Raw genomic sequence first — 27,781 nt, forward strand, 5'->3', positions numbered from 1 at the left:
CCAGGGCAGCAATGATGTGGCTGGATGAGCTTCTAGAGGACCCTAACCCTGATCCTGTCTCTCTCAGAAGGTCTCTGATAAAGTTGCGCAAGACAGCGGCGTATGTAGCTGATGCCACTTTGGATGCCACTCAACTGGGGCATGAGCCATGACGGATCAGATAGTCGCTCGACGGACACTCTGGCTTCACCACTGGCAAGCTGATTCTACGGCCAGAGTGAATCTTTCTAGGGCTCCTTACTCCAGATCTTTGCTTTTCGGTGAGGAAGCTCTAAAGGCAGTGCTGGTTGATCCCAAAGATGCTCACAAACCGGTTTTGGCCACTGTCAAGCACGTCGATCATAGACCTTTTAGGCGATTTCCCTCCTTTCGCACTAACCAGCCCTTTCGAGGAACGCGGCCAGGAGGACGAGGCCGCGATTTCCGATCCTATGACTCCAATGCCTTCAGGGGAACCTGGAACCGACGTATCCAGGGCAGAGGTCAGTACCAAGGGTGCAGAGGTACTTCATCATCCTCATATAGGGGAGGGTCTCGCCAGCGCAAACAGTACTAACGCACTTCCTGTTGGTGGCAGACTACTTATGTTTGGAGACCAGTGGCTGCGTCTGACTAAGGTCGCCTGGATCAGGGACCTTTTTTGTTCTGGCTATGCAATAGAGCCTTGGGCGACCCCACCAGACAAATTCCATCCATCCCCTTGTCCCAGGGCACCGGCCAGGCACAGCATCATGCAGACAGCTATACATCACCTCTTGGACATAGCGGCTATAGAACCAGTCCCGACAACAGAGAGGTCGGAAGGAGTGTACTCCCTCCTATTTGCTGAGCCCAAACGAGATTTGTCATGGAGGGCGGTATTGGACCTCAAGTTCGTCAACCGTTTTGTAACATACCGCAGGTTCGAAATGGAATCCCTCCACTCCATTACTGAAAGCCTGCAAGAAGGAGACTTCCTGGTTTCTATTGACCTAAAGGAAGCGTATCTCCATGTCCCCATTTGCATAGCCCACAGAAAATTCCTTCGGTTTGCTTTTGGCCCCCAGCACTTTCAATATAGAACGATGCCATTCGGCCTCTCCTCTGCTCCACGAGTTTTTACCAAAATACTCCTCACCTTAGTGGCTTACCTCCAGATGCAAGGGGTCCATCTCTACCCATATCTGGATGATATTTTAATACGGGCGAGCTCTGAGGAGCTGGCTCATCGTCATTTAATGCTCACCCTCAATGTTTTGCAGGCCTACGGCTGGCTTGTCAACTTCGACAAAAGCCATCTTCAACCGACCCAATGCCTACTTCATCTAGGGGCAATGTTGGACACCCTGCAGGCGATGGTGTTTCTGTCTCCAGATCGCATAACTGCCATCACAAACATCGCGGGGTCCTTGATGCAACAAACAACCGCAGACATCATGCTTCTAGCCAGGGCGCTCGGAATGTTCATCTCTTCCATCCATATTGTGCCATGGGCTCGAGCCCACTCTCACCACCTTCAGTGGGCTTTGTTGCCTTTTCAACAGGACATTGCCAACTCCAATCATCGCACAGTTCATCTGAGCCCCGCACTGCGCCTTTCATTCCGCTGGTGGACGAGGGTCCAACATCTCTCCAGGGGCACTCCGTTCAGAGAACCACGCAGGACTGTTGTCACCACGGATGCCAGTCTCATGGGCTGGGGAGCACACTGCAACTCCCAGTACGTTCAGGGGGTCTGGTCCACAGCAGAGCAGGCTCAGAGCATCAACTGGCTGGAGCTCAAGGCGGTCCACTTAGCTCTACTTCATTTTCAGTCTCTGTTCCCTTTGGACCATGTCCTCATTCGAACGGACAACACGTGTGTAAAGTCACATTTGAACAGACAGGGGGGCACCAGGTCCCGTCCTCTGCAGGACCTAGCTTCCATCATCTTCGTCTGGGCAGAACAACATCTTCAATCCCTAACAGCAGAGCATCTCAGAGGGATTTGGAATGTGACAGCAGACTGGCTCAGCAGACAACAGGTCTTTCCGGGCGAATGGAAACTTCATCCGACCATTTTCCATCGTCTCCAGCGTCAGTTCGGCGTCTTTTCAATCGACCTGTTTGCTTCCAGTCGCAATTACCAGCTTACCAGGTACTTTGCTCGATACCTGGACACAACAGCGGAAGCAGTGGATGCTCTGTCAATACCGTGGCCAGAGGGTCTTTTGTACGCCTTCCCTCCAATACCGCTGTTAGCCAAAACCTAGCGGAAGGCGCGGAGCGAGAGGGCACAGTTGGTTCTGATAGCACCACATTGGCCACGCCGACCGTGGTTCTCAGATCTTCTTGCAATGTCGGTGATGGATCCTTGGACTCTTCCAGTCAGGCCAGATCTTCTATCCCAGGGTCCGGTATGGCATCAGGACCCCACTTGGCTCAATCTAACAGTTTGAACGGGGACATTTGAGGTTGGCTGGCCTGTCTGACGCAGTTATTGATATTATTTTAGCCTCAAGACGACCATCTACCACCCGTATTTATCAACATACTTGGGTGGCTTTCTCCAAGTGTTGCCAGTCTCACCACTGCGATTCATCCCAGGCCACTATGCATCAGGTGCTGCAATATCTCCATAGTGGTTTTCTGATCGGAATGAGACCCAACACTCTACATCGACATGCGTCCACTCTGTCGTCCATTGTCTCAGTGTCATCCACTGGTGCCCCTATTTCCTCACATCCGTTCATTAAACGCTTCCTCAGAGGCACTGCTTTACGTTCACCGGCCGTAGTTCACCGTTTTCCCTCATGGAGTCTGTCCAAGGTTCTTCAAGCTTTACAACGCCCTCCGTTTGAACCCCTTAGGACTGTGCCTTTACGTCTACTATCCTTCAAGGTCTTGTTCCTGGTCGCCATCACTTCTGCCAGACGGGTCTTGGAACTGGGCGCATTGTCTGCTGCCCGCCATCTCTGTGTCTTTCACAAGGACTCTGTTGTGCTGAAAACTGATCCTTCCTTCCGTCCCAAGGTCAATTCAGTTTTCCATTGCAATCAGGACATTGTACTCCCTTCGTTTTGCCCGAACCCCACTCATCCTCTAGAGAAGGCTTGGCGGACTTCCGGGAAGGGTGACTTAGCCTGTGCCTGCTTTTGAGACGGGCTCCTGCCTCAAAAGAAGCTTATTCAGATATATCAGTCAGTTTTTTCTTTTTTTTTTGACTGATTAAACTTCTCCCGGGTAGGGAGAAACGAAGAGATTAACCTCAAAGCCTATTTTTGTTGGGACGACCAGATCTCATTAATTTATGGGACGAGGTCCAGCCGACGAAGGTGGGACGGATTTTCAACAGCAAGCTCTATCTGTTAAAGCGAACGTTCATCTTATCTTCTAAGAGAGAACGCACTAACAGGCAAGCACCCTTCTTTCTATATTTTTCTTTTACTTGACTTAAATTGTTGCTGTTTAAAAGAGATTTGCCAGATTGATCGGTTTTTGACATCTCACTGGGGAGCCATAACTTCTCTCTGCTACGCACTAATTAATAGCTTATCTCTGTTTTTGTTGCAAAAAGCTGTCCTGGATTTGCATTCTAAAGATATACACAGAAGAGGGATTTCTATTCCAGATTTTTATTTTGAAGAATATTATACTGTCTGAGACTACTCTCTTTTTGGTCTATTTTATTTTGACGAATCTGTTTCTTGACGACTGCCATTAATTGTTTCGATCCTGGGAACTGCATTTTGTTTACTTAACTATGGAGAGATAAGGCTGTCTGCTCTGTTTATACTGTGATGTCACCAAGTTTGGAGTATTAACCCAATTGTTGCTGAAATAAGAAGTGGTTTTCCTATATTTTTCTTTTAAAATGGCAATTAAGAAAGTGGCTGAGAATCTGGAAATAACTATGTTTCAGAAAATAATGGATGAGATTGAGATAACGAAACAAAACCTGCGACAGGGTTGTAAGGAGCTGAAAATTGAATTGAGTAAAATGACGCAGGAGATTAAAGATATAGGGGTCCCTGTGAGAGAGGTGACCCTGGAAGGGGTCCCTGTGAGAGAGGAGACCCCGGAGATTGGAACAAACGTGGAACAGGAAAAAGATTTGGAGTCTATGGACTTTAGAAATAAAATCTATTGTTTGGAGACACAGGAGATTAAAGACATAGGGGTCCTTGTGAGAGAGGAGACCCTGGAGACTGGAACAGGGGTCCCTGTGAGAGAGGAGACCCTGGAGACTGGAACAGGGGTCCCTGTGAGAGAGGAGACCCCGGAGATTGGAACAAACGTGGAACAGGAAAAAGATTTGGAGTCTATGGACTTTAGAAATAAAATCTATTGTTTGGAACTCAATGTTATCTCTGAAGAAATTAATGAAGATTCTAGAGATAAAGTTATCAATGGCATGGATAATCTTCTGGACTGGAATGATGTGATGGAGCCCAATATAGAGAAAATTTATGGAATTAACTGCAGCCATGTAACAATGGAAAAACTTTCAAGAGATGACCCAGTGTATTTTGAAAAAAAGAACAGAGATATGATTTTACAGCAGTATTTCAGCAACCTATTCAGAATGGATGGCAAGAAAATATTTGGGATAGAGGTAATTCCCATCAGACTCTTACTATATGACTATGGCTTTGACAGCAAGATTATTATGGAATACTGATAATGGAAGATTGGATACTGAAATTACTGGACTTAACAAGACTACTGAAGATGGAAGATGGAAAATGGAACTAATAGGGATAATAGAACAATGGCTACTGAAATTACTGAACCTAACAGATTCTGATGTGATGGATTAATTGAAATGTTTATTTTGACTATGGTTATGACAATAAGATTATCATAATTAGTAATGAGATGGATTAATTGATATGCTTATCTGGAAAAAAAAATTGATAGATATATTTCTTAAAGAATTGAAACCTCTCTTTGACTTTTTGTGGAAAGAATAAAGTAATGTTTATGAGATTTGATGATTAAGTAAGATAACTATTGGAGGAAAGTGATTTTATAATATGACTTAAGAGACAGGATTGTTATATATTATAGACTTATAACTGATCTGATCTTTGACAAATGGGAAGTCAATATTTTACTCTTTATTTTTTATTTTTATTTTTATTTTTATTTTTATTTTTTTTTGTTTGTTTAGCTGTTTTTGATTTTGTTTTTTGTCTTTGGATGTTTTATGATTTCGTCTTGTATGTTTTATGAAAATTTGAATAAAAATTATTGAAAAAAAAAAAAAATAGAGAAGGCTTGGCATTCGTTGGATGTTCGGAGGGCTCTCAAGACCTACCTGTCTAGGACCCAGGAGATTCGACGAACAGAGTCTCTGTTTGTATCCTTTCATCCAAGGTCTATGGGGCATAAAGTATCCAATTCTACCTTATCCCATTGGTTAAGGGCATGTATTACCTTAGCATATGAGTCCCTTAAGTTGCAAGTTCCAGCTAGTATAACAGCTCATTCTACTAGGTCAGCTGCCACTTCGGCTGCTTTTGCTACTAATGCTCCTGTTGCTGATATTTGCAGGGCTGCTGTTTGGTCTACCCCACACTCATTTATAAGGCATTATAACATAGATCGTTATGCCTCTGCCGATGCCTCTTTTGGCAGACGAGTGTTGCAACAGGTTCTTAATGTCGATTAGCATGTGGGTGGTCCCTCCCTATTATGGGCTGCTTTGGTACATTCTGCAGTGATGGCCGGCCTCATATGGAAAATGGACCATTGGTCTCACCTGAAGGGTGATTTTCATATGAGGACGGACATCACGACCCTCCCAGTTGGAGGATGTATAGACATTTTACTAAGATGTTATATATTACTGTTACGCTATTGTATTTAAAGTTACTAGTGAAGTCAAGACTGCTAGTTCTGTTATATCGCTATGTTGAGTCATGTTATTATGCATGTTATTTTCCTGCTGGCAGGCCTGTTGGCCCTGTTCTTGTATTTAGATTTTTCTCTATAGACTCGCTGCGAATGAACTGGAGAGTGGGAGGGGCTTGACGCCCCTAGTCTTGACTTCAAAAAACATTCTTGCCTTTGCACGATAGGTGGAGCCACTACCCGCAGTGATGTCCGTCCTCATATGAAAATCACCCTTCAGGTGAGACCAATGGTCCATTTTACGCAGAAGTACAGGAAGAAATTGATCACACACCAAAACAAGATTTGCTGATAATCATGGGGGATTGGAAAGCAAAAGTAGGGAACAGAGAAGAATTAGGAATTGTGGGGAAATGGGGCCAAGGAGACAGAAATGAAGCAGGAGAAAGACTTATTGAATTCTGTGAAGTCAATAATTTGTTTCTTGCAAACACATTTTTTGAACAACCGAAAAGACGACTGAATACATGGACATCACCAAAAGGTTAATATAGGAATCAAATTGATTATATAATTGGTAGCAGAAGATGAAGAAGTTCCATGCTTTCTGTGAAAACAAGACCAGGAGCAGACTGCGGTACAGATCATGGTTGTATCGAAAATCAGAGTAAAGCTAAAGAAGAACAACAAAGCAATCATAATGCCAAAATACAATGTAAATAACATCCCAGAAGCATATAAAGGTCAAATAAGGAACAGGTTTGAGACTTTAAACTTAGTTGACAGAGAACCATGGAATGATGTCAGAGACGTTATCAGGCAAGAATGGGGACTTCCGGGAAGGGTGACTTAGCCTGTGCCTGCTTTTGAGACGGGCTCCTGCCTCAAAAGAAGCTTATTCAGATATATCAGTCAGTTTTTTCTTTTTTTTTTGACTGATTAAACTTCTCCCGGGTAGGGAGAAACGAAGAGATTAACCTCAAAGCCTATTTTTGTTGGGACGACCAGATCTCATTAATTTATGGGACGAGGTCCAGCCGACGAAGGTGGGACGGATTTTCAACAGCAAGCTCTATCTGTTAAAGCGAACGTTCATCTTATCTTCTAAGAGAGAACGCACTAACAGGCAAGCACCCTTCTTTCTATATTTTTCTTTTACTTGACTTAAATTGTTGCTGTTTAAAAGAGATTTGCCAGATTGATCGGTTTTTGACATCTCACTGGGGAGCCGTAACTTCTCTCTGCTACGCACTAATTAATAGCTTATCTCTGTTTTTGTTGCAAAAAGCTGTCCTGGATTTGCATTCTAAAGATACACACAGAAGAGGGATTTCTATTCCAGATTTTTATTTTGAAAAATATTATACTGTTTTGAGACTACTCTCTTTTTGGTCTATTTTATTTTGACGAATCTGTTTCTTGACGATTGCCATTAATTGCTTCGATCCTGGGAACTGCATTTTGTTTACTTAACTATTGGAGAGATAAGGCTGTCTGCTCTGTTTATACTGTGATGTCACCAAGTTTGGAGTATTAACCCAATTGTTGCTGAAATAAGAAGTGGTTTTCCTATATTTTTCTTTTAAAATGGCAATTAAGAAAGTGGCTGAGAATCTGGAAATAACTATGTTTCAGAGAATAATGAATGAGATTGAGATAACGAAAATTGAATTGAGTAAAATGAAGCAGGAGATTAAAGATATAAGGGTCCCTGTGAGAGAGGTGACCCTGGAAGGGGTCCCTGTGAGAGAGGAGACCCCGGAGATTGGAATAGGGGTCCCTGTGAGAGAGGAGACCCTGGAGACTGGAATAGGGGTCCCTGTGAGAGAGGAGATCCCGGAGATTGGAACAAACGTGGAACAGGAACAAGATTTGGAGTCTATGGACTTTAGAAATAAAATCTATTGTTTGGAACTCAATGTTATCTCTGAAAAAATTAATGAAGACTCTAGAGATAAAGTTATCAATGGCATGGATTATCTTCTGGACTGGAATGATGTGATGGAGCCCAATATAGAGAAAATCTATGGAATTAACTGCAGCCATGTGACAATGGAAAAACTTTTAAGAGATGACCCAGTGTATTTTGAAAAAAAGAACAGAGATATGATTTTACAGCAGTATTTCAGCAACTTATTCAGAATGGATGGCAAGAAAATATTTGGGATAGAGGTAATTCCCATCAGACTCTTATTATATGACTATGGCTTTGACAGCAAGATTATTATGGAATACTGATAATGGAAGATTGGATATTGAAATTACTGGACTTAACAAGACTACTGAAGATGGAAGATGGAAAATGGAACTAATAGAGATAATAGAACAATGGCTACTGAAATTACTGAACCTAACAGATTCTGATGTGATGGATTAATTGAAATGTTTATTTTGACTATGGTTATGACAATAAGATTATCATAATTAGTAATGAGATGGATTAATCGATATGCTTATCTGGAAAAAAAAATTGATAGATATATTTCTTAAAGAATTGAAACCTCTCTTTGACTTTTTGTGGAAAGAATAAAGTAATGTTTATGAGATTTGATGATTAAGTAAGATAACTACTGGAGGAAAGTGATTTTATAATATGACTTAAGAGACAGGATTGCTATATATTATAGACTTATAACTGATTTGATCTTTGACAAATGGGAAGTCAATATTTTACTCTTTATTTTTTATTTTTGTTTTTTTTTTTTTCTTCTTTTCTTTTTTTCTTTTTGTTTAACTATTTTTGATTTTGTTTTTTGTCTTTGAATGTTTTATGATTTTGTCTTGTATGTTTTATGAAAATCTGAATAAAAATTATTGAAAAAAAAAAAAAAAAAGAGACGTTATCAGGCAAGAATGCAAAAAGACAATACCTCTAGTTAAAAAGAGAGAAAGACCTCAATGGATGACTGAAGAAACTCTTAAAATGGTTAAAGAGAGAAAAAAGCAAAAGCAAAAGGAGACAGAAACCTGGTCAGAACCCTAAATGCAACAATACAGCAACTAGTACATAGGGACAAAGAGAACTATTAGAACAGTTACTGTATAGAAATAGAAGAGGACAACAAAAAGAGTAGAACAAGAGCCGTGTTCCAAAAGATTTGAGAAATGAAAGGGAAATTTAAACCAAAAGTAGGGAGGTTGCATAAATCAACAGGGGAACACACTGACTGACCGAGATGAAACAAAAGGAAGATGGAAGCATTACACTGAAGAACTCTATAAAAGAGATGCCAGGATGACAGATTCATTCACAGAGGAACCATATGATGAAGAACCAGAAATTTTAGAATCTGAAGTGAAAGGTGCTCTTAAAATACTTGGAAGAAACAAATCACCAGGAACAGATGGCATACCAGTAGAGTTGCTACAACCTACTGAGACTGAATCTGTCCAAATTTTGACAAAAAATTGTCAACAAATATGGAAAACTAAACAATGGCCCACAGACTGGAAGCATTCAATATACATCTCAATTCCAAAGAAAGGGGATCCCAGGGAATGCAGTAATTATCGAACTATTGCCTTACTATCCCATGCAAGTAAAGTAATGCTCAAGATTCTACAACAAAGGCTCTTACCGTATATGGAGCGAGAAATGCCAGACGTCCAAGCTGGATTTAGAAAGGGAAGAGGTACCAAAGATCATATCACAAACATATGTTGGATAATGGAACGGACCATGGAATTTCAGAAGAAAATCACCCTGTGCTTTATAGATTACAGCAAAGCCATTGACTGTGTAGATCATGAAAAACGATGGAATGCTTTAAAAGAAATGGGGGTGCCCCAGCATCTGATTGTCCTGATGTGCAACCTATACTCTGGACAAGAGGCTACTGTAAGGACAGAATATGGAAAAACCGACTGGTTCCCAATCGGAAAGGGTGTGAGACAGAGGTGTATTTTATCACCCTATTTGTTTAATCTATACGCAGAACATATACAGAAAGCGGGATTAGACCAAGATGAAGGAGGTGTGAAAACTGGAGGGAGAAATATCAATAATTTAAGATATGCAGACAATACCATACTATTAGCAGAAACCAATAATGATTTGAAACAAATGCTGATGAAAGTTAAAGAGGAAAGCACAAAAGCAGGACTAAAGCTGAACATCAAGAAGACTAAAGTAATCACAACAGAAGATTTATGTAACTTTAAAGTTGACAATGAGGACATTGAACTTGTTGAGGATTATCAATACCTCGGCACAGTCATCAACCAAAATGGAGACAATAGTCAAGAAAGCAGAAGGCGGCTAGGACTAGGGAGGGTAGCTATGAGAGAACTAGAAAAGGTCCTCAAATGCAAAAATGTATCACTGAATACTAAAGTCAGGGTCATTCACACCATGGTATTTCCAATCTCTATGTATGGATGTGAAAGTTGGACTGTGAAAAAAGCGGGTAAGAGAAAAATCCTCATTTGAAATGTGGTGTTCGAGGAGAGCTCTGTGCATACCATGGACTGCGAAAAAGACAAATAATTGGGTGTTAGAACAAATTAAACCAGAACTATCACTAGAAGCTAAAATGATGAAACTGACGTTATCATATTTTGGAAACATAATGAGAAGACATGATTCATTAGAAAAGAATAATGCTGGGAATAACAGAAGGGCATAGAAAAAAAGGAAGGTCATACAAGAGATGGATTGATTCCATAAAGGAAGCCACAGTCCTGAACTTACAAGATCTGAATAGGGTGGTTCATGACAGATGCTCTTGGAGCTTGCTGATTCATAGGGTTGCAATAAGTCGTAGCTGACTTGAAGGCATATAACAGCAACACCACCAAAACTAGAACTTTGAACTTGGCCTGGTAGCACATGGGCAGCCAGTGCAATTCTTTCAGCAGCGGAGTAACATGTTGGCGATATCCTGCCCCAGTGAGCAGTCTCGCTGCCGCATTTTGCACCAGCTGCAGCTTCCAGACCAACTTCAAGGGCAGCCCACATAGAGCACATTACAATAATCCAGCCTGGAGGTTACCAGTGCATGGGCAACAGTGGTCAGGCTATCCCGGTCCAGAAACAGCCACAGCTGTCTTACCAGCTGAAGCTGGTAAAAGGCACTCCTAGCCACAGAGGTCACCTGGGCCTCTAGTGACAAAGATGGATCCAGGAGCACCCCCAGACTACAGACCTGCTCTTTCAGATGAAGTACGACCCCATCCAAAGCAGGCAACTGACCAATTATCTGAACTTGGGAACCCCAACCCACAGGGCCTCCATCTTGCTAGGATTCAGATTCAGTTTACTGGCCCTCATCCAGCCCACCACTGAGTGCAGGCAGTGGTCCAGGGCATGCACAGCCTCTCCTGATTCAGATGTTACAGAGAAATAGAGCTAGGTATTGTCAGCATACTGCTGACACCTCGCCCCAAAGCTCCTGATGACTGCTCCCAAGGGCTTCATATAGATGTTAAACAGGATGGGGAACAAGATGGTACCCTGCAGCACCCCACAGCCCAACTGCCAGGGGGCCGAACGACAGTCACCCAATGCTATTCTCTGACAGCGACCCTGGAGATAGGATTGGAACCACTGTAGAACAGTGCCTCCAATACCCATCTCACCATGTTGGCCCAGAAGGATACCATGGTCAATGGTATCAAAAGCTGCTGAGAGATCAAGTAAGAATAACAGGGTCCCACTCCCCCTGTCCTTCTCCCGATAAAGGTAATCTATCAAGGTGACCAAGGCCAATTCAGTTCCAGGCCTGAACCCAGACTGGGATGGGTCAAGACAATCTGTTTCATCCAAGAGTATCTGCAATTGCTGCGCCACAACCTTCTCAATCACCTTCCCTAAAAAGGGGGTATTTGCAACTGGTTGGTAGTTGTCACAAACCAATGGGTCCAGGGTGGTTTTTTTCAGGAGTGGTCAGATCACCGCCTCTTTCAAAGTGGCTGGAACCACTCCCTCCCATAATGTTGTGTTGACCACACACTGGATCCACTCGGTAAGCTTTAATAAGCCAAGAAGGGCAAGGGTCAAGGACACATTGCTGGCTGCATCATCGGAAGCACCTTGTCCACGTCATCAGGCCGCATCAACTGAAACCGTTTCCAAGAAGTTGCAGCAGACATGGCACTGGACACCTCATTGGGGACTACAGTAGATGTGGATGGGGCATCAAGACTGCCACAGAGGCGAGCAAAATTACCCTCAAAATGCCTTGCAAACAATTCACAGTGGGCCTCCGAAGGGTCTAAGACTCCATTTCCTGGAGTTGATGTCAACAGACCCCTGACAATATGGAAAAGCTCTACTGGACAGCTACTTGAGGATGCGATGGAGGCAGAGAAGTGGGCCTACTTCGCCACCCTCACCGCCACACAGTAGGCACAGTGATGATGTTTTACTCATACCCAATCAGCCTCACAGCACGCCACTTGCACTCTAGCCGTTGTCCAGCCTGTTTCATTGCCCTTCACTCACTGGTGTACCAAGGTGCAAACCAGGCTCCACAATGCCAGAGCGGGCGCTTGGGGGCAACCATGTAGATATCCCGACGCATCTCACTGTTCCACCATGTGACAAGTGCTTCAACGGGGTCATCTGCTCTATCTACTAAGAACTCCCCCAGGGCATTCAGGAATCCAGTAGATTCCATTAGGCTCCGGGGGAGGACCATCTTAATCTGTCCATCATCCCTGCAGGGAAGGATCGGAGCCATAAGTCTAAACTTCACCAGGAAGTGATCTGACTATGACAATGGGGTGACATCTACCACCCCTATCTCCAGACCACCCCTTCCTCCATTTGGAGCAAAAACCAAGTCAAGGGTGTGCCCTGCCCTATGTGTTGGGCCAGTGACAACTTGAGACAGCCCCATGGTTGTCATGGATGTCATGAAGTCCTGAGCCGGAACACTAGAGGCAGCCTTGGCATGGACATTGAAATCACCCAGCACTATTGTTCTGGGCTCCTCCAACACCACAGCTGAGATGGTCTCCACCAGCTCAGTCACAGAAGCTGCAGCAGGGTGGACAGTACACCAGCAGCAACCCTAGTTTACTGTCTCCTCAGCCCGACACCAGGTGCAGGCCATCACAGCCAGCTCCAAGACAGAGTGGTTTCCTGGTGACAGAGAGGGAAGTTCTGTAGACCACAGCAACTCCTCCCCCCCATCCCTGCAGCCTGTGCTGGTGTTGCACTGAGTATCCAGGTGGGCAAAGTTGGATCAGATCAACTCCTCCAAGATTACCCACTCAGGTCTTGGTAACGCACATCAGATCAGCACCTTCATCCACAATCAAATTGTGGATGAGAATGGTCTTATTGTGTACACACAGGCCAGTGGGCACAGCAGATGAGCAACAAGGAACCTGTCCATGAGGAGTGGCAGCAAGGAACAAGGTGCAGATAGCCTTGCCCTCGTCTTCTATGGTAATTCACCACATCTCCATGGCTATATTTCCCTCTACCCATGATCACTGAAATTGGGGTGGCATCACCCATGTTCCTCCATACTAAGACTCCTCCTAAACACCTAATATGGACCCAACTCGAGCCCATCAACAAAACCTACCAGAGCCAATTTTTCCAGTAGGCCTCTGCAAGAATTGGGAACAATCATACCCATTCAAACTTTTTCACACAGGGCCCATCTACTCCCCCTCCTGTCTCACACCCAGGGAGGGCCAGCCTTCTGCCAGTAACAGACTCTCACTCTGAAGACATCTGATGATGATAATGATGATGTTTCACTTGATCATGATGATGATGATGTTTCACTTTAATTACTAGTATTTTTATCCTGCTCTTCAGGCAAAAACTTTCCAAAGCTGCTTACAACGATCAAAGAGAAGACAATGTCTGTCCTCAAGCTCACAATCTAAGGGAATATGACACGGAAGGAAACAAACAAGCTCATGCTCTAATTCCATTACAGAGATCTTACAGTGAACAATACAAATTGAATAATTTGAAGACAAATGTTTCAGCAGAGCCAATGAAGAGGCCCTGTAGTCCTTTTCCCATAGCCTGATGAAATGGCTGTTGTAGATTACAGTTTTAATTTAGCTAATCTGTCAGCCATAGTATTAGTTGTATTAGTTTCACCTAAACACAAGCCTAAAGAGTATTTAGGATTGCAGCCTAACAGTGAAATCCTGTGCTTGTCTACTCAGAAATATACCCCATTGAGTTCAGTGGGGCTTTCTCCCAGAGAAGCGTATATAGAACTGTCACTTAGGAGTTTCCAAGGTATGGATTGTAGAGCCACACCCCTCCCACTCAAATTAAAATTGGAATTCACTCTCGCAAGAGATATTTATATTTTCCTTTTATACTTGCTTAAAGCTATTTTTTCCACAGACATCTCAAAGAGCTCTCTGTGAGGCGTCCTTCCCTGGCTCTCCCTGTCAGGTTCCTACCTGCTCGTGGTTACTGCCTGTCTCTAGGCACCACCAGGGACTCCACCAGTCCGGACCGCTCTCTCTTATGATTTCTCTCCCCGCTCTAGCACAGATCTCAACAGATCCCCCTGCTAGGCAACCACCAGTAACGTCCCAATACTAGTATTCCCAGAGACTCTGAATACTGGTATTGTTATTCTCTTCACCTCTGCCACCATTTGTTACAGTTCCCCTTCAGCCTTGGTCATTACCTTACCCTCCCTTCTGGTCTGTGAAACCCCAGCCAAGGATCAGGCCTTTGGTAAACCAAATTAAGTATTTATTACAGATAACAAAGCTAACAAGATTAACAATATTTCTTCTTAAGGCACATAAGCATATGGTTTTACTCAATACTAATCCGAACTCCACCTCCCTCCTTCTTCACGCTCTCCTGGCAAACAACTCTCTCAAACCCCACCAAGCAATCCACTCTTTCTCTTCTCCCCCCCAGATTCCACAATTCACCACCTCACATTCACCCAGATTTACCTGTCATCCTTTCATTTATACTGTCAGCCATTTTAAACATTCAGCCAATCATCAAGCATTCTATTGCCCATTCACCCCCTCCTCTTTCACTACTTACCATGTATACTCTAAACAACCAGCACTTACCATATATACACTAATATATAGGAACATCACACTCTCCACAAAATTAAACACAAATATATCAAACGCCAAATGGACTAATAAACTAAAAACAGGCTTACTTCTAAAGAGATCTTACCCCTTGTGTTTCTGCACAAGTCATTATTCTGTTAAAAACATCTCCTGATAGAAAGGAACAAGCCCAGACCTCTGCTTCATGAAGCAATGCCCCAGGCAATTTCTTCCAAGAGCAGTCAATTTTCCAAAATCTATTTATGATTCTAGTTATACCTAGAGAAGTGAAAGTCTGGAAAAATAAAAAACCCTGTTTTTCCAATTTGTTGAAGGGAAATTTAAAAAACTGTTTTTTATGTTTTTTCCAATTTGGGGTTTTTAACCAGGCTTGCACATCTCTAGTTATACCCAACAAAGCACTGCCTTCCCACGGTAAAGACTAACTGCAAGGAGAGAATACCAGAGCAGTAAATCAGGCAGACACAGAGGACCAGCCTCTTGTACAGGCAGCTGGTTTGGGGATCACAGCATACTTTAGTTAATTCATTTCTTAAGAGATTCTAGTAGCAAGACAACCTTCTCAAAATGATACATGTTCCCATTCAAACAAACAGAAAAACAAATGCATTAAAAACTTGTGTACAATAAAAAACAGGGAAAAAACTAAAGGTTTTCCCCCATTTTTTTTCTTCACATCTCTAGGTGGGTCCCATAAACATCTGATATTAAACATTTCCAATAAAAAGTGATTAAAAAAATAAACATCTGATACTCTCTAGCCCCGGTTGCTAGTTAGAATAATAAAACTGAAGCAGACCTCAAAGATCACCTAGTCCAACCCTCTGCCAATGCAGGAAATGAACTGCTACAGTTTCTCTGATGGATGGTCATCCAACCTCTGCTTAATAACATCTAATGAAAAAGAATCCACCATGTTCTGAAGCAGTCTATTCCAATGTCAAACAGCTTGCACCCTCAGGAAATTCTTCCTAATGTTTAGTCAAAATCCCCTTTCTCAAAATGTGAACTTAGAGCAACAGAAAACAAATTTATTCCATCCATTCAGATACTTGAAAATGGGCCATCGTATTGCCTTTTCACCGTCTCTTTTCCATTATTAGTACACATCCGGAGGGGCTATACTCCCTTACGGTTACCATGTTGGAACCCTCAAAGAGCAACAGCCATGGAAGCAGCATCTGTAGCAGGAATGGGGAACCTGTGGCCTTCCAAAGGTTGCTGGACTATAGCTCACATCATCCCTGTTCATTGGACATACTGCCTGGGAGTGATGGGAGTTGGGAGTCTACTTCTGCAGGGCCACAGATTCCCCACCCCGATCTATAGCCTATACTCACCTGTATTTTAATGTGGTTTTATTCTGTTGTACACCGCCCTGAGAGCTTGTCGCTATAGGGCGGTCTAAAAGTACAATAAATAAATAAATAAAATAAAAAAGGGAGACATTTTCCATCATAATCTCCCCCCCTTCCTATGTTACCACTGCCTTTAAAAAGAATATTACTGTATATTAACATTCCCTTTTTGTCAGTCACCTTGGAAGTCTGTTGTCAGACTAAAAGGCAGGATGTATATGTTTTAAATAAATAAATATTGCAGATTAGAGATAATTGATTTTGGATTGAAAAAGGTGAGGATTGAGCTACGGCAGCAAGTCTAAGCACACATGTGTGTGTTGGACTGCCTTCAAGTTGATCCCGACTTATGGCGACCCTATGAACAGGGTTTTCATGGTAAGCGGTATTCAGAGGGGGTTTACCATTGCCTTCCTCTGAGGTTGAGAGGCAGTGACTGGCCCAAGGTCACCCAGTGAGCTTCATGGCTTTATGGGGTTTTGAACCCTGGTCTCCCAGGTCGTAGTCCAACACCTTAACCACTACATACTTCTGAGTAAATCTTACTGAACTTTGTGGGAGTTACTTGCAAGTAAATATGCACAGGATCATATGGCATGTCTTGAACAACTAGCATTTTTCTCAGGCATCGTAACCTTCCTCCTTGAAGCAGTGAAACCAAGGCATCCAAAAATAAACCACCAGCATAGACAATGTAATGTTGCCCTGAAGAAGGCAATTCTTTGAGCACTGTGGAGGAAGGCTCATCTTATCTTAGCTTATGATATAGATAGACAGTTTTGAAACCAACAAACAGAACTTCACTCAAGCTTGCTCTGGATCCTTATAAGGATTCCGTTAATCACCTAAAAATATATGAATGTAATTGTGATTAACAAAACAGAGGTTTTTATTGTATTAACAAAATATTTCGGCTTCCGCCTTCATCAGCTGCTAACATACAAATGCTGTTACCAAGGTGGCAGCTATAGAGCTTAATGGCCTGAACCTGGAGAACAGTACCAGCACTACTAATGAAGCCCCTCTGAGCATTCCATCCTCAAAGCTCTATAACTGCCACCTCCGTAACAGCATTTGTATGTTAGCAGCAGATGAAGGCAGAAGCCGAAATGTTAGTATGAAGAGAAGTACTCCTTGTGGCGGCAAAGACTTTGGAAGTCTTCGAGCTATTGCTATAAGTTCACAGCACGGATCTTCAGCATCAATATCTTTGTTTCCATTTTGCATCAATGATTTTTCCAAATTCTTGCAGGCCTTAAGTACATCTTCAGTAGATTTTTTTGTTGATACTGTATATATCATACAGGAAGCCAAATAGGGAATTATATTGTTGTAGCTGTTGGAATCTCTCTTCAACAAATTGAATGGCCATGTCTAAGACAGCGTAGTAGAAACTTACTTTGAATTTCTGCTTTGGATCTTCTTGGACCTCATACTCAAACTGCCGTTTCTTTCTCCTTTTTTCTAACCTGTTCTGTCTCAAAGTTTGGTAGTATTTCTAGCTCCTTTGCAATCTCAGTAGCATCTATCAAAACTTGTTGAAAACCCTGATCACACCTGCAGCCCACAAGGTAATTCTTGGTCACTTGCAAATGGCTTGTAGCTGAATTTAAATCAGCTTCCTTATTTTGTAGTAGCTTGCTTGTGCTTGTCATGAGTCACATGATGTAACATATCCAGCTGTAAACAACACATGTTGCCAACTAAGAATAAGAGATTTTTTTCTTAGCCAAAAATATCACTAAATTTCAAAAATAAAAATACATACAAAAAGGATAAATAAAAAACAGAATATAGAAATTTGTCATAAGACATAATTAATTATATTCCATAGCACTGTTGTGGTATTTATCTTAAAATAAAAAATATAAATTGTCAGTTGCATTTTTACAAGGTTTAAAAAAACTAATCTGTATAAAACTGTGCCCCTCAAAGGTCAGTACTGCGCCCCTCTGAGGTCTGTGCCCTAGGCGGCTGCCTAGTTGGCCTAATGATAGCACCGGCCCTGATGGTATAATACATAAGTGAATATTTACTTATTTACCCATATCAATTTAAGCAGAAACCAAATGTAACACTAGAATACTAAAGCATACTTACCTAAGAGTAAGTGGGCCCCATCTCAGAATACACACATTTAGGATTTCACTCTACATGGAAAAATACCTAGGGATCCTTTCATACCTTATGGTAGAAGGTCCTTTACAAACACAGGAAGCTGTCTTCTACCCAAGTCTTGGTCCATCTAGCTTAGTATTATCGACACTGACTGGCAGCGGCTCTCCCGGGTTTCAGGCGAGGGGTCTCTCCCAGCCCTAACTGGAGATTGAACCTGGGATGTTCGGTAGGAAAACAGATGTTCTAGTGCACGTGCCAAACGCGTGAAAGTCTTCAAATGCTCAGTGAAGCCAGAGGGAAATAATTTTGAATCAGATGTACGTGTTACCGAGTTTCAGTTTATAAATCTAAGACGCGTTAGTTTTATATTTCCGTTAGAGACTCAAGAAATGAAAGAAGGGTTTTCGGTATCACATATAAGCATCTCCTCCACCAATTTGCCGCTCTTTGGTACTCAAGATCGGGGTATATTGTTTCTACTCCAACGAATGATCTGCTTGCATAATGATAAATGTTCTTCAGTACAGAACGAGGATATGATCGTTTTTGTTAAGGGTGTGCACTCTCAATACACAATAAAGCTAGTTTAAAATCTAGAACTCCCGCTTTAATTAACACGTCCTTGTTTCACTGTCATTATACCCACAAAAAAAGACCAGATCAATAATCACATTACACTCACCATTCAAGCAGAACTGTAGGATTACTTGTATGCCTATCGCTACAAAAGAGGAGACATTGCGCTATTTAAGTAAAATACATGTAAAGTTTTTTTTTAATTAAGTCATACGTCAAACACCTCTCGTCAGCAGAAGCTGCTCAGATAACAGTATTTAATAAGAGCGCGAGACGAGCTTCTCCTTTCATCGTCATTTCTTGGACCCAGAATGCATTGGGTTATAACTTTCCATTTCCTCCCTAGGAGAAGTACCATCCGGAAGGAGCTACTTATGTGCGTCCTTTCATTTGTGGACTATTAGTCAATTTCACGCCCTGGAGAATACTGTGCCCAGCAGGCTCATAGAATAAAATGGCGAAGTTCAAGCAGTCTTGCAGCATGTAATATTGCGTTATTGAGCTAGTTTTGCATCTCTCTTTGCTTAGGATTTTAAAAATGTGCTAAAAATTGATTCACAGGGCAATCCTCTAGGTGTCTACTCGAGAGTAACTCCTATTAAGTTCAATAGAACTTGCTCCCAGGCAAATGCATACAAGATTACAGCTTCAGTGCTAACATATTTATTCAGAATTAAGGAGTTCTGGATTCAGTGGGACTCTCCTGCTATACATAGGTTTGCAATCTTTTGAAAAGTTTGAAAGGCCGTTGTAATAATCCCATCTTGTTTGTAACCAAAATAGGACGTTTGCTCCTTTGCATTAACCGAGAAAAACATCACTCCTATAGCACGTTATACGAATTAGCCTTGCTAACCTGCAGCGTGAGAAATGGCACAAAATAGACTTCAGTAAGTCCAATTGAATTTATTGGGGTTTGCCTATGAGTAGACGCGCACAGGAATGTGCTACGGTGTTACATTTACCCTGTACTAAGCTCTATTGAACATAGCGGTACTTACATCTCAGCAAACATAGGTAGGACTGCACTATTGAAGTTCGTGGTGTAATTAGTTACAATGGATCTTTTCCCTCCACTTCAGAGAATTATCCGCACTCAAAGTGCCCTGAAGGTTCGCGAATGCACACTAATAAAAATCTGCCTTTTTTCTCAAGCCTGTTAATGTAGCGTGGTGCTCCGTTATACTGGCATCCAGGGAAAATAACTTTTATAAATAAATACTTTTTAAAGTGTGTAACACTCATCGATTTCCTAACCGACGAAATAGCAATGCTGACTTGCCCGGGAAAGGCAGCTGAATATAGAGGCTGTTCCTGATAAAACTGGAAAATCACTGCGCATGTGATGGTATGGCAATGGGCGCAAACACGTGGATTTGGGGGAACCAGCAATTCCTCTCATTTACGGAAAACAGCTTTATAGCGGCTACTGCCTTTCCATGAGCAGCAACTCGTCCGGACCCTTCACTCGTCTCTAACAACTTGCAATCCCGAAAACCTTCAGAGTGGATCAAACTTCCCTAACTTTCTCTGCCAAAAGATTAAAATCTAGAGCCTCCCCTTAAAAGTCCGTCGTTGAATTCTGGGCGCCCCAGTTAAACGTAGTTGAGCGATATGCTGTAGGCGGCTCGCTGGACTCAAACGTACTTAAGCCCGACTGACGGCCTGTATTTTAAACAGTCAGGTTACGCGGCTTTAAGCGCGTTCAAAATGGAGCCTGGCTCAACCTTTCCTCCGCTCCTGCCTTTCAGCCTAAGGTCACTATGGAAACAAAAAGATGACACTTTCCCGCCGCGTTCGCCCGCGGCGGCCTGTCGATTGTTGCGCGCATGCGCATCAACGGCGTATCCTATATAAGGACCGAGAGCCCGCATGCGCGTGGGGACGGCTGGCTTTTTTTTTTACTGGGGTAAGGATGTCGCGGTATGGCCGTTATGGTGGAGGTGAGTGCCGTGAGCAGCGGTGGAAGATGCGGGGAGAAAGATATCCCGTTTCTCCCTCCCGCCTTTTTTTTTAAAACATTTGCCTGGCCTCGCTTATTGTCGATGCCCAGCCTGCGTTTGTGTTCGTGTCACAGAGCCCGTTGAGCCGCCGCCATTTTGCGCATGCATGGTCGCCGGCTGAGCTGAAGAAAAAGCGCCGGCGCGTCGGAACTACTAAGAATAGGCGTTAAATCAACGCCGCGGGGCTGTTTGAGGGCTCTCCCCTGGCAACGTCAGGCAGGCCTAACTGGACCTGAGGAGGTTTCTTTTATTTTTTTCTCCTCTTTCCTCTTTCTTCTGACACTACTGACGCTGCGCGGGTGAGATGGAGGCGGTTCTAAAGATGGCGGCGCCCAGGATTGTGCCGCTCGCCTTGGGGAGCGGGAGGGGCGGATTGCTGAGAGAGGGGCCGACGAAGAAGCCCCGGTAGTGGCCGCCGACGAGTGTGCGTGCGGCACAGCGTGTGTGTTTCGTGGAGTCGCCGGTGGAGGGAGCGTGGCGTGCGTAAGCGAGAGGCTGCAGGTGGTGGTGGGGAGGCCGAATGGGCGGAGAAGTGGAGCAGGAGCGGCTGTGCTTCCGCTTTGGCGCGCTTTCTAGAAGCCTTGCTGCTGCTCCCGTAAAGACGCTGAAAGCCCGGGGCCTGCCCGCACCCTCCAGTCTAGGCCGCCTAATTAAGACTCGGCTGTTGCGTTTTTTCTTTTGGCTGTTGTGTGTTTTTTTTAATGCCGCTACTGTTTAAAGTATGACTGTTCAGAATGGTTAAAGTCAAGATTTCTCTAAGTGTCTTTTAATATACTAAATTACATAAATAGAAAAACTGCATAGCATACAAATCTTGATGTACATAGGGCGCTGGTACAATAGCATTCTCTTATTCCTCCCTTTTCTCTACTTACTGTCACTTTCATGTGCGGATGTAGATGCATTGATTTACGTTGTTCCATCTACAAGCTGCCATCGTGGCTCTAAAAACAAAACATCTATGGTTGCAGCAGCCCTGCTTGCTATTCGGTGTTCAGAGGATTTTTGTTTTAGAACTGTTGAACCAACACGTCTGTATATGTTACGTTTTGCTTTCTGGTTAAGTGACGCTGCATACCCACGCTGCACCTTTAAAGGACATTTTCACCCCAAAGAATTCTGGCAACTGTAGTGCCCCCTCACAGACCTACAATGTCCAGTGCTATTAACAAGCTACAGTTCCAGGATGGGGGAGGAGTGCTTTAAATGTATGGGGCTGTATTCAACATAACGCTAAGCAGATTTTTCCTTGCACAACAGAATGTTCCACTCTGCCTGCCCCTAAATCTGTTCTGGAGGTTCCCCCAACCCTGGGGCAGATTTGGGGATCAGGGAGGGGGAAATCCCATTGTCTTAGCCCAAGAACTTGGCTGTGTATCCGGCCTGAGAGATACACCTAAATTAGTGAAGAGGGGCAGGGAGTGATGAAAATGAAACTAGAATCATGCTGGAAGTATTTTATTCTGTACAGTCTGAAATTTGAGTCAAATGCCCAATGTTCTCTGAAGTGAATCTGCTAAAGATAACAGTGAAATTGACTTGTAATCTTATAGGATTTTGTGTATTATTGAAGGTAGACTTATAAGCACATACATTTTAACTTTTTTTTTTTTTTTAAGAAACCAAAGTATATGTTGGTAATCTAGGAACTGGTGCTGGTAAAGGAGAACTTGAGAGAGCATTCAGCTACTACGGACCATTGCGTACAGTATGGATTGCACGAAATCCTCCAGGATTTGCATTTGTTGAATTTGAAGACCCAAGGGATGCTGAAGATGCAGTTCGTGGTCTAGATGGAAAGTATGTATGAGTGTTAATTGGGTATCTGGCTGGGAGTTCAAATTGAATCATAGTTTTACAGTTAGGTTATTAAGTATTATCAAGTTCCATATTCTTCTATTGTAGGGTGATCTGCGGGTCTAGGGTTAGAGTGGAGCTGTCAACTGGTATGCCTCGTCGGTCTCGCTATGACAGGCCCCCAGCACGGCGGCCATTTGATCCTAATGATAGATGTTATGAATGTGGCGAAAAAGGTCATTATGCTTATGACTGTCATCGCTACAGTCGTCGGAGAAGAAGCAGGTATGTGTAGATATAAGCAGATTTTTTTAGCTGTTAATCATAGTTTTTGTTAGCAAAAAGGAAATGATGCACCATTTTTTAAATAAATGTTGTAATTATGTGGGTATATTACAGTTGTTTATATTTTGTATTAAAATGTTAATATGTTAATAATCAACCTGGTCAAAACCTTTCAGGTTTCTTCGTTTGAGTCAGTCGCCTTGATTCAGAATGTCACGAGCCTTAAGATTTCATGCTGAGGCGCCTTGCAAATCCGACAATTAAGATCCTCCTAGACCTTGAGGTGATCAGCATAAGAGGCCAGATCCCCTCGAGCCATCTACACCTAGCTTCACCTTATTCTTTAAAGGGCAGAAAATTTGAGACGGTGATCGCCGTAACAGTAAATTTGGCTTTCAATTGGGGCCCCCCTCCGGTTTAAAAAGAGGAACACCAGATTGACCACATTCCCACCTAGAAAAATCTTCTTGCGTCAATCAAGCCTCACCTGGCTCATTTGGCTGTCAGTTTGATCGTCGTTAGATTGAAGAGAACACCTAGATGCAGCGATCGGCTATAGATACTTCTAGATCGTCTAGATCTGCTAGACCTTGGGCCAAAGAGGGTCGACCTGCAAACTTGCAAGGTTTATTTTAAATACACATTACAGTGTTTTATATTATGATGTAATTCTAAAATGTTATTCAGTTTAACATCTTTTTTAGGTAGTAAAAATACTCAAGACAAATAGGCCCTGAATTTTTTCAACTGGCAAGACACTAATTTTTAATTATCTGATATTTTGGCTTCGGCAAAGGCTCACGTATTAACTGTTGAACTTGTGGTCTAATACTTGTTTTCTCTAACCTAAAACTAGGTCACGGTCCCGATCTCATTCAAGATCCAGAGGAAGGAGATATTCTCGCTCACGCAGCCGTAGTCGTGGCAGGAGGTGAGCATCAAATTGGGGCAGAGTACTGTAGTTTAACAGGTAAAGGGGGAACGATTGTAACAGCTACCTGTCATTTAGATCCAGGTCTATCTCAGCTCGGAGATCCAGATCACTCTCTCCTCGGAGATCCAGATCTATCTCGCCACGCAGATCCCGTTCAGGTTCTTTAAAGAGATCAAGGTAATTTGGCTAATTTGTCTAATACGCATGGAGCGGAATTAATTTTTCATGTTATTCCACTCTTTAGTTCAAATGAATATTCAAAGCAGCTTACAAAAAATCCAATATACAGCATTAAAAACCACAAGTTAGTGCAACAGTGGTTAAAAGTAACATTTACAAATCTTTACAAATATCCCTGAAGATAAATGCACTCTGAACTGTACACACTTTGTATGTTAGTGTATAAACATGTCCTAGATGTCCCAAAACCTCTGACCTGTGGCCTAGTTAAATATTCTGAACACCATCACATGTACAGTGCCTTGCAAAAGTAATCAGACCCCTGACCAGTGCTCTCATATTATTGAATTACAAGTGGTACATTGTAATTTTGTTCTGTATGATATTTTATTTTGAAACACTGACACTCAAAATCAATTATTGTAAGGTGACATTGGTTTTATGTTGGGAAATGTTTGTAAGAAACAAAAAACAAACATGTTGGTTGCATAAGTATTCAACCCCTGTGATGTGGAAGCTTCCTGTTGACACAGATGAAAGAAATTGATGGAGGGGAAATGCTGCAAGAGAGCCTGCTGCAGTCCACTAAAAAACTGAAGCTTGGTAGGAAATTCACTTTTCAGCTAGACAATGATCCTAAGGCCAAAGCAACCTTGGAGTGGCTCGAGAACAAGAAGGTGAATGTCCTACAGTGGACCAGTCAAAGAATCTGGTGCTCTTTGAAAATTGCACTCCACAAGCAACGTCCAACCAACCTGAACGACCTGGAGCTAATCTGCCAAGAAGAATGGGCCAAAAACCCTCCGACGCTGTGTGCAAAGTTGGTACATACCTATCCCAAAAGACTTGAAGCTGTTATTGCAGCGAAAGGTGGCTCTACCAAATATTAATGTGTGGGGGTTGAATACTTATGCAAGCAACATGTTTCAGTTTTTTGTTTCTTACAAACATTTCCCAACATAAAACCAAAGTCGCCTTACAATAATTGATTTTTAGTGTCAGTGTTTCAAAATAAAATATCACACAGAATGAAATTACAATGTACCATTTGTAATTCAGTAATATGAGAGCATTGGTCAGGGATCAGATTACTTTTGCAAGGCACTGTATCTGTGTTGATTGTGAAGTTTTCTCCAAAATGAACAAAATTATGGACTTTTGTGTATTACGGCATGTCATGGCATTAGCACACTAATGTTAGTTCTGTTCCTAATGGATCCAGACAACTGTCTCGGACCTGCATGGATGTGTTAGGAGCATAGAATTGAGTGCCTTCTTTTTAAAACATAGGTCTCGTTCCAGATCAAGATCCAGGTCCATTTCACGACCCAGAAGCAGGTAAACGTCATTGCTTTTTACAATATTAACTAGTAACTAGCTGAATCGTGTGGGAGAGCTGGTTTTCTGAATTCAAAGTACTAGCAGTCATATCCAAATGTCTCTTGCAGCGCTTTTAACTGGAAGCATCAAATGCTTGTACATAAATAGACTTTACCTTTCTTTGTGTGTTAGGGAAATTGATATAGGCTTATATTATGAACACAGCTTTACTTTGTCTACTCTGTGCATTTAAGTAGTTTGGCAGCTGTCTTTATAGCTCTGAGTATTTGGTGCAAAAATAACTAATTACAAGATAGCAGTAGTTTTTTTTATACTTTCATGGCAAAGTAGCATGTAAAACCGATGGATAGTGGCTGCAGATCGGGGGTGTCTAACCTATGGTCCAGATGTTTTTGGACTCTCCCTCAGTCAGCATGGCCAGTGGTCAGGGATGATGGGAGTTGCGTCCAACAATATCTGGAAGGCCACAGGTTTCTTTCTCTGGGTGTAGATACTATAGGTTCAGTGTGTGCTAATATAACTTAATTGATTATGTTTTAACAGCCGCTCCAAATCAAGATCACCATCTTTAAAGAGAAGGTAAGCTGATGCTCTGTAGGATGCATGTATTGTATTTTATGCAGATAAGCCAGTAATTACTTGGTTTATAACAGTTGTATATGCTGGATCTACATTAAAATAACTTTACCAGTAATTAACATTTTTCTAAAGTTTGAAATATAGAGCTTTTGTGGGCTATGTGTTCATTGCTCTTATATAACGGTTTTTAGTTTTAAAAGTCCGGTATAAGGGGAGACAGTCCACTCGAGATAGGTTAAAAATACAAAAACTGGTGTTTTTTATTGAGAATTGAGTTTGATAACTGCTACTATTCACTCTCTTGAAGGTTGAGGAAGTATGGCCATTTAGCTTAATGAAAAGTAATGGATCTTAAGCAAACCTAAAATTAAATCCAAAACTATTCTCAAAAAGGGTTTTATAATTAAGGGAGCACATTACCTGGCTATGTTAATGGACGATAAATGTAAATGGCTCAAAGGTTAAACTGATAAATTTTGTAGTTATGACTGAAGCCTTCAGTAAATCTTGGAGAAATTCTGCAGAACAATCTCTCTAGACATTGAACAGCACCAGGCTGTTACTCAGTAATAGTAGACTGTCTGAATTTTTAGTTACTCAAATGAGTATATGTGTTTAAAAGCATTTTTACTTGATTTAATCTTCAGTCTTGCTTTTTCAGTTTTGATATGAGCCATTTATATCCATTCTCCATTAACTCAGGGTAAGTATGCTTCTTGTATACTGCAAGAGAACTTGGTAATACTTCCTTTGGGAAAGGGGATGCATGCAAACTTGTAAGTTTGCTTCAATATTTAATATTAGAAGCTTATAGCATTCACTTCCAACTAACTGCCTCTTTTAAAACCACATCCAAATAATTAGGCGCTAGGATTGAAATTACTAATGTGCTATAGTTAAGTGCAGGTAGCATGGATCCCCTTGTAAGAATACTAATCCATTAATTGCCAATGCTTTTTTACTAATTTTAATATTGGGTAACTTGTAGTGACTTGATTTCTTCACCCTTTCTGTTTTTAGTCGTTCACCATCAGGAAGTCCTCGAAGGAGCGTGAGTCCTGAAAGGCTGGATTAGAATTGCAAAGAGCATGTTAGGAAGAATTTTGTTTACGTTATTTTAAGGGATTTCTTTGGTGTTATTGACAAATGTAAAGATTAGTTGTTTGAAAACCTTTTCTAGGACTAATGCAGTAAGGATCTTGGATCTTCTAGTAAAATCTGTAAAAGCTGCTACAGTAGACTATAGTGCACAATTTCCTGTATGTAATAACATCTTGTGATCTGAAAAGTGGGTCTTTTTATGGGCACATGAAATAAAATGTGTATTTCTAACTTTGCTGTAACACTATTTGCTTCTGTTAATATTTCAAGTGCATGTTAAAGGCAAATTACGAACAGCTACCTTAGTGTTGTACCCAAATACTGTGCAAGGATATTGGCTAAAAAGAATAATTGTGGCTACTACTAGCCTGCCTGAATCAAGCTTAAGTGTGACTTATTTAATGTGGTGCTTCAGACTTTCTGGGGTGTTATGACTTGCAAAGGTGTGTTAAGGAAGCTGCTTGTCTGTTTGATTCTGTAATAGTATTTACACAGCTATTCTGTTAACTTGTAAAAACAAGTTGGCTTGCTTAGCAGAATACTCTTATGCGATGTCACTGCAGGCACAATTTATCTTAAGACACTCATTCAACAATGGCCATTTTGCTTGACTTCTCTTTCTGGGATAGTGAAAAGAATGCAAGCCTTGGACTCATCTCAAGATA

General features: G+C 42.1%; 2 protein-coding genes across 7 annotated transcripts in view; one reads left to right on the forward strand and one right to left on the reverse strand.

Annotated features, from left to right (window-relative positions):
• The window catches only part of GEMIN6 (gem nuclear organelle associated protein 6), a 29,119-nt gene extending 8,465 nt beyond the window's left edge, over positions 1-20,654 (reverse strand). The window contains exons 1-2 of one of the 3 annotated variants that reach the window (XM_061625602.1): positions 19,003-19,261; positions 18,387-18,534 (exon numbers count right to left, since the gene is read on the reverse strand). Coding sequence is in view for 1 of the 3 variants with exons in the window: in XM_061625601.1 (XP_061481585.1) it covers positions 19,003-19,005 (3 nt within the window). In the remaining 2 variants the exon portion in view is untranslated. Of the gene's footprint in view, positions 1-18,386; positions 18,535-19,002; positions 19,262-19,897 lie in introns of those variants that run through there. The other 2 variants (XM_061625603.1, XM_061625601.1) reach the window with 2 other exon arrangements.
• Positions 20,655-20,731: 77 nt separating this feature from the next.
• SRSF7 (serine and arginine rich splicing factor 7) lies at positions 20,732-27,347 on the forward strand. Of its 4 annotated transcripts, none has more exons than XM_061625597.1 (9): positions 20,732-20,839; positions 22,519-22,699; positions 22,805-22,981; positions 23,838-23,912; positions 23,991-24,092; positions 25,386-25,433; positions 25,980-26,015; positions 26,677-26,718; positions 27,036-27,347. In XM_061625597.1, the coding sequence occupies exons 1-9, from the start codon at positions 20,812-20,814 to the stop codon at positions 27,088-27,090; spliced, it is 744 nt and encodes a 247-aa protein (XP_061481581.1). In that variant the 5' UTR covers positions 20,732-20,811; the 3' UTR covers positions 27,091-27,347. The 4 variants fall into 4 exon arrangements, with proteins under 4 accessions (XP_061481581.1, XP_061481582.1, XP_061481583.1 ...); XM_061625598.1 differs by having other exon boundaries at positions 25,398-25,433; XM_061625599.1 differs by lacking the exon at positions 26,677-26,718.
• Positions 27,348-27,781: the final 434 nt, after the last annotated feature.

This window comes from Rhineura floridana, chromosome 4, assembly GCF_030035675.1.
Source record: "Rhineura floridana isolate rRhiFlo1 chromosome 4, rRhiFlo1.hap2, whole genome shotgun sequence".
In the NCBI taxonomy this organism is placed as follows: domain Eukaryota; kingdom Metazoa; phylum Chordata; class Lepidosauria; order Squamata; family Rhineuridae; genus Rhineura; species Rhineura floridana.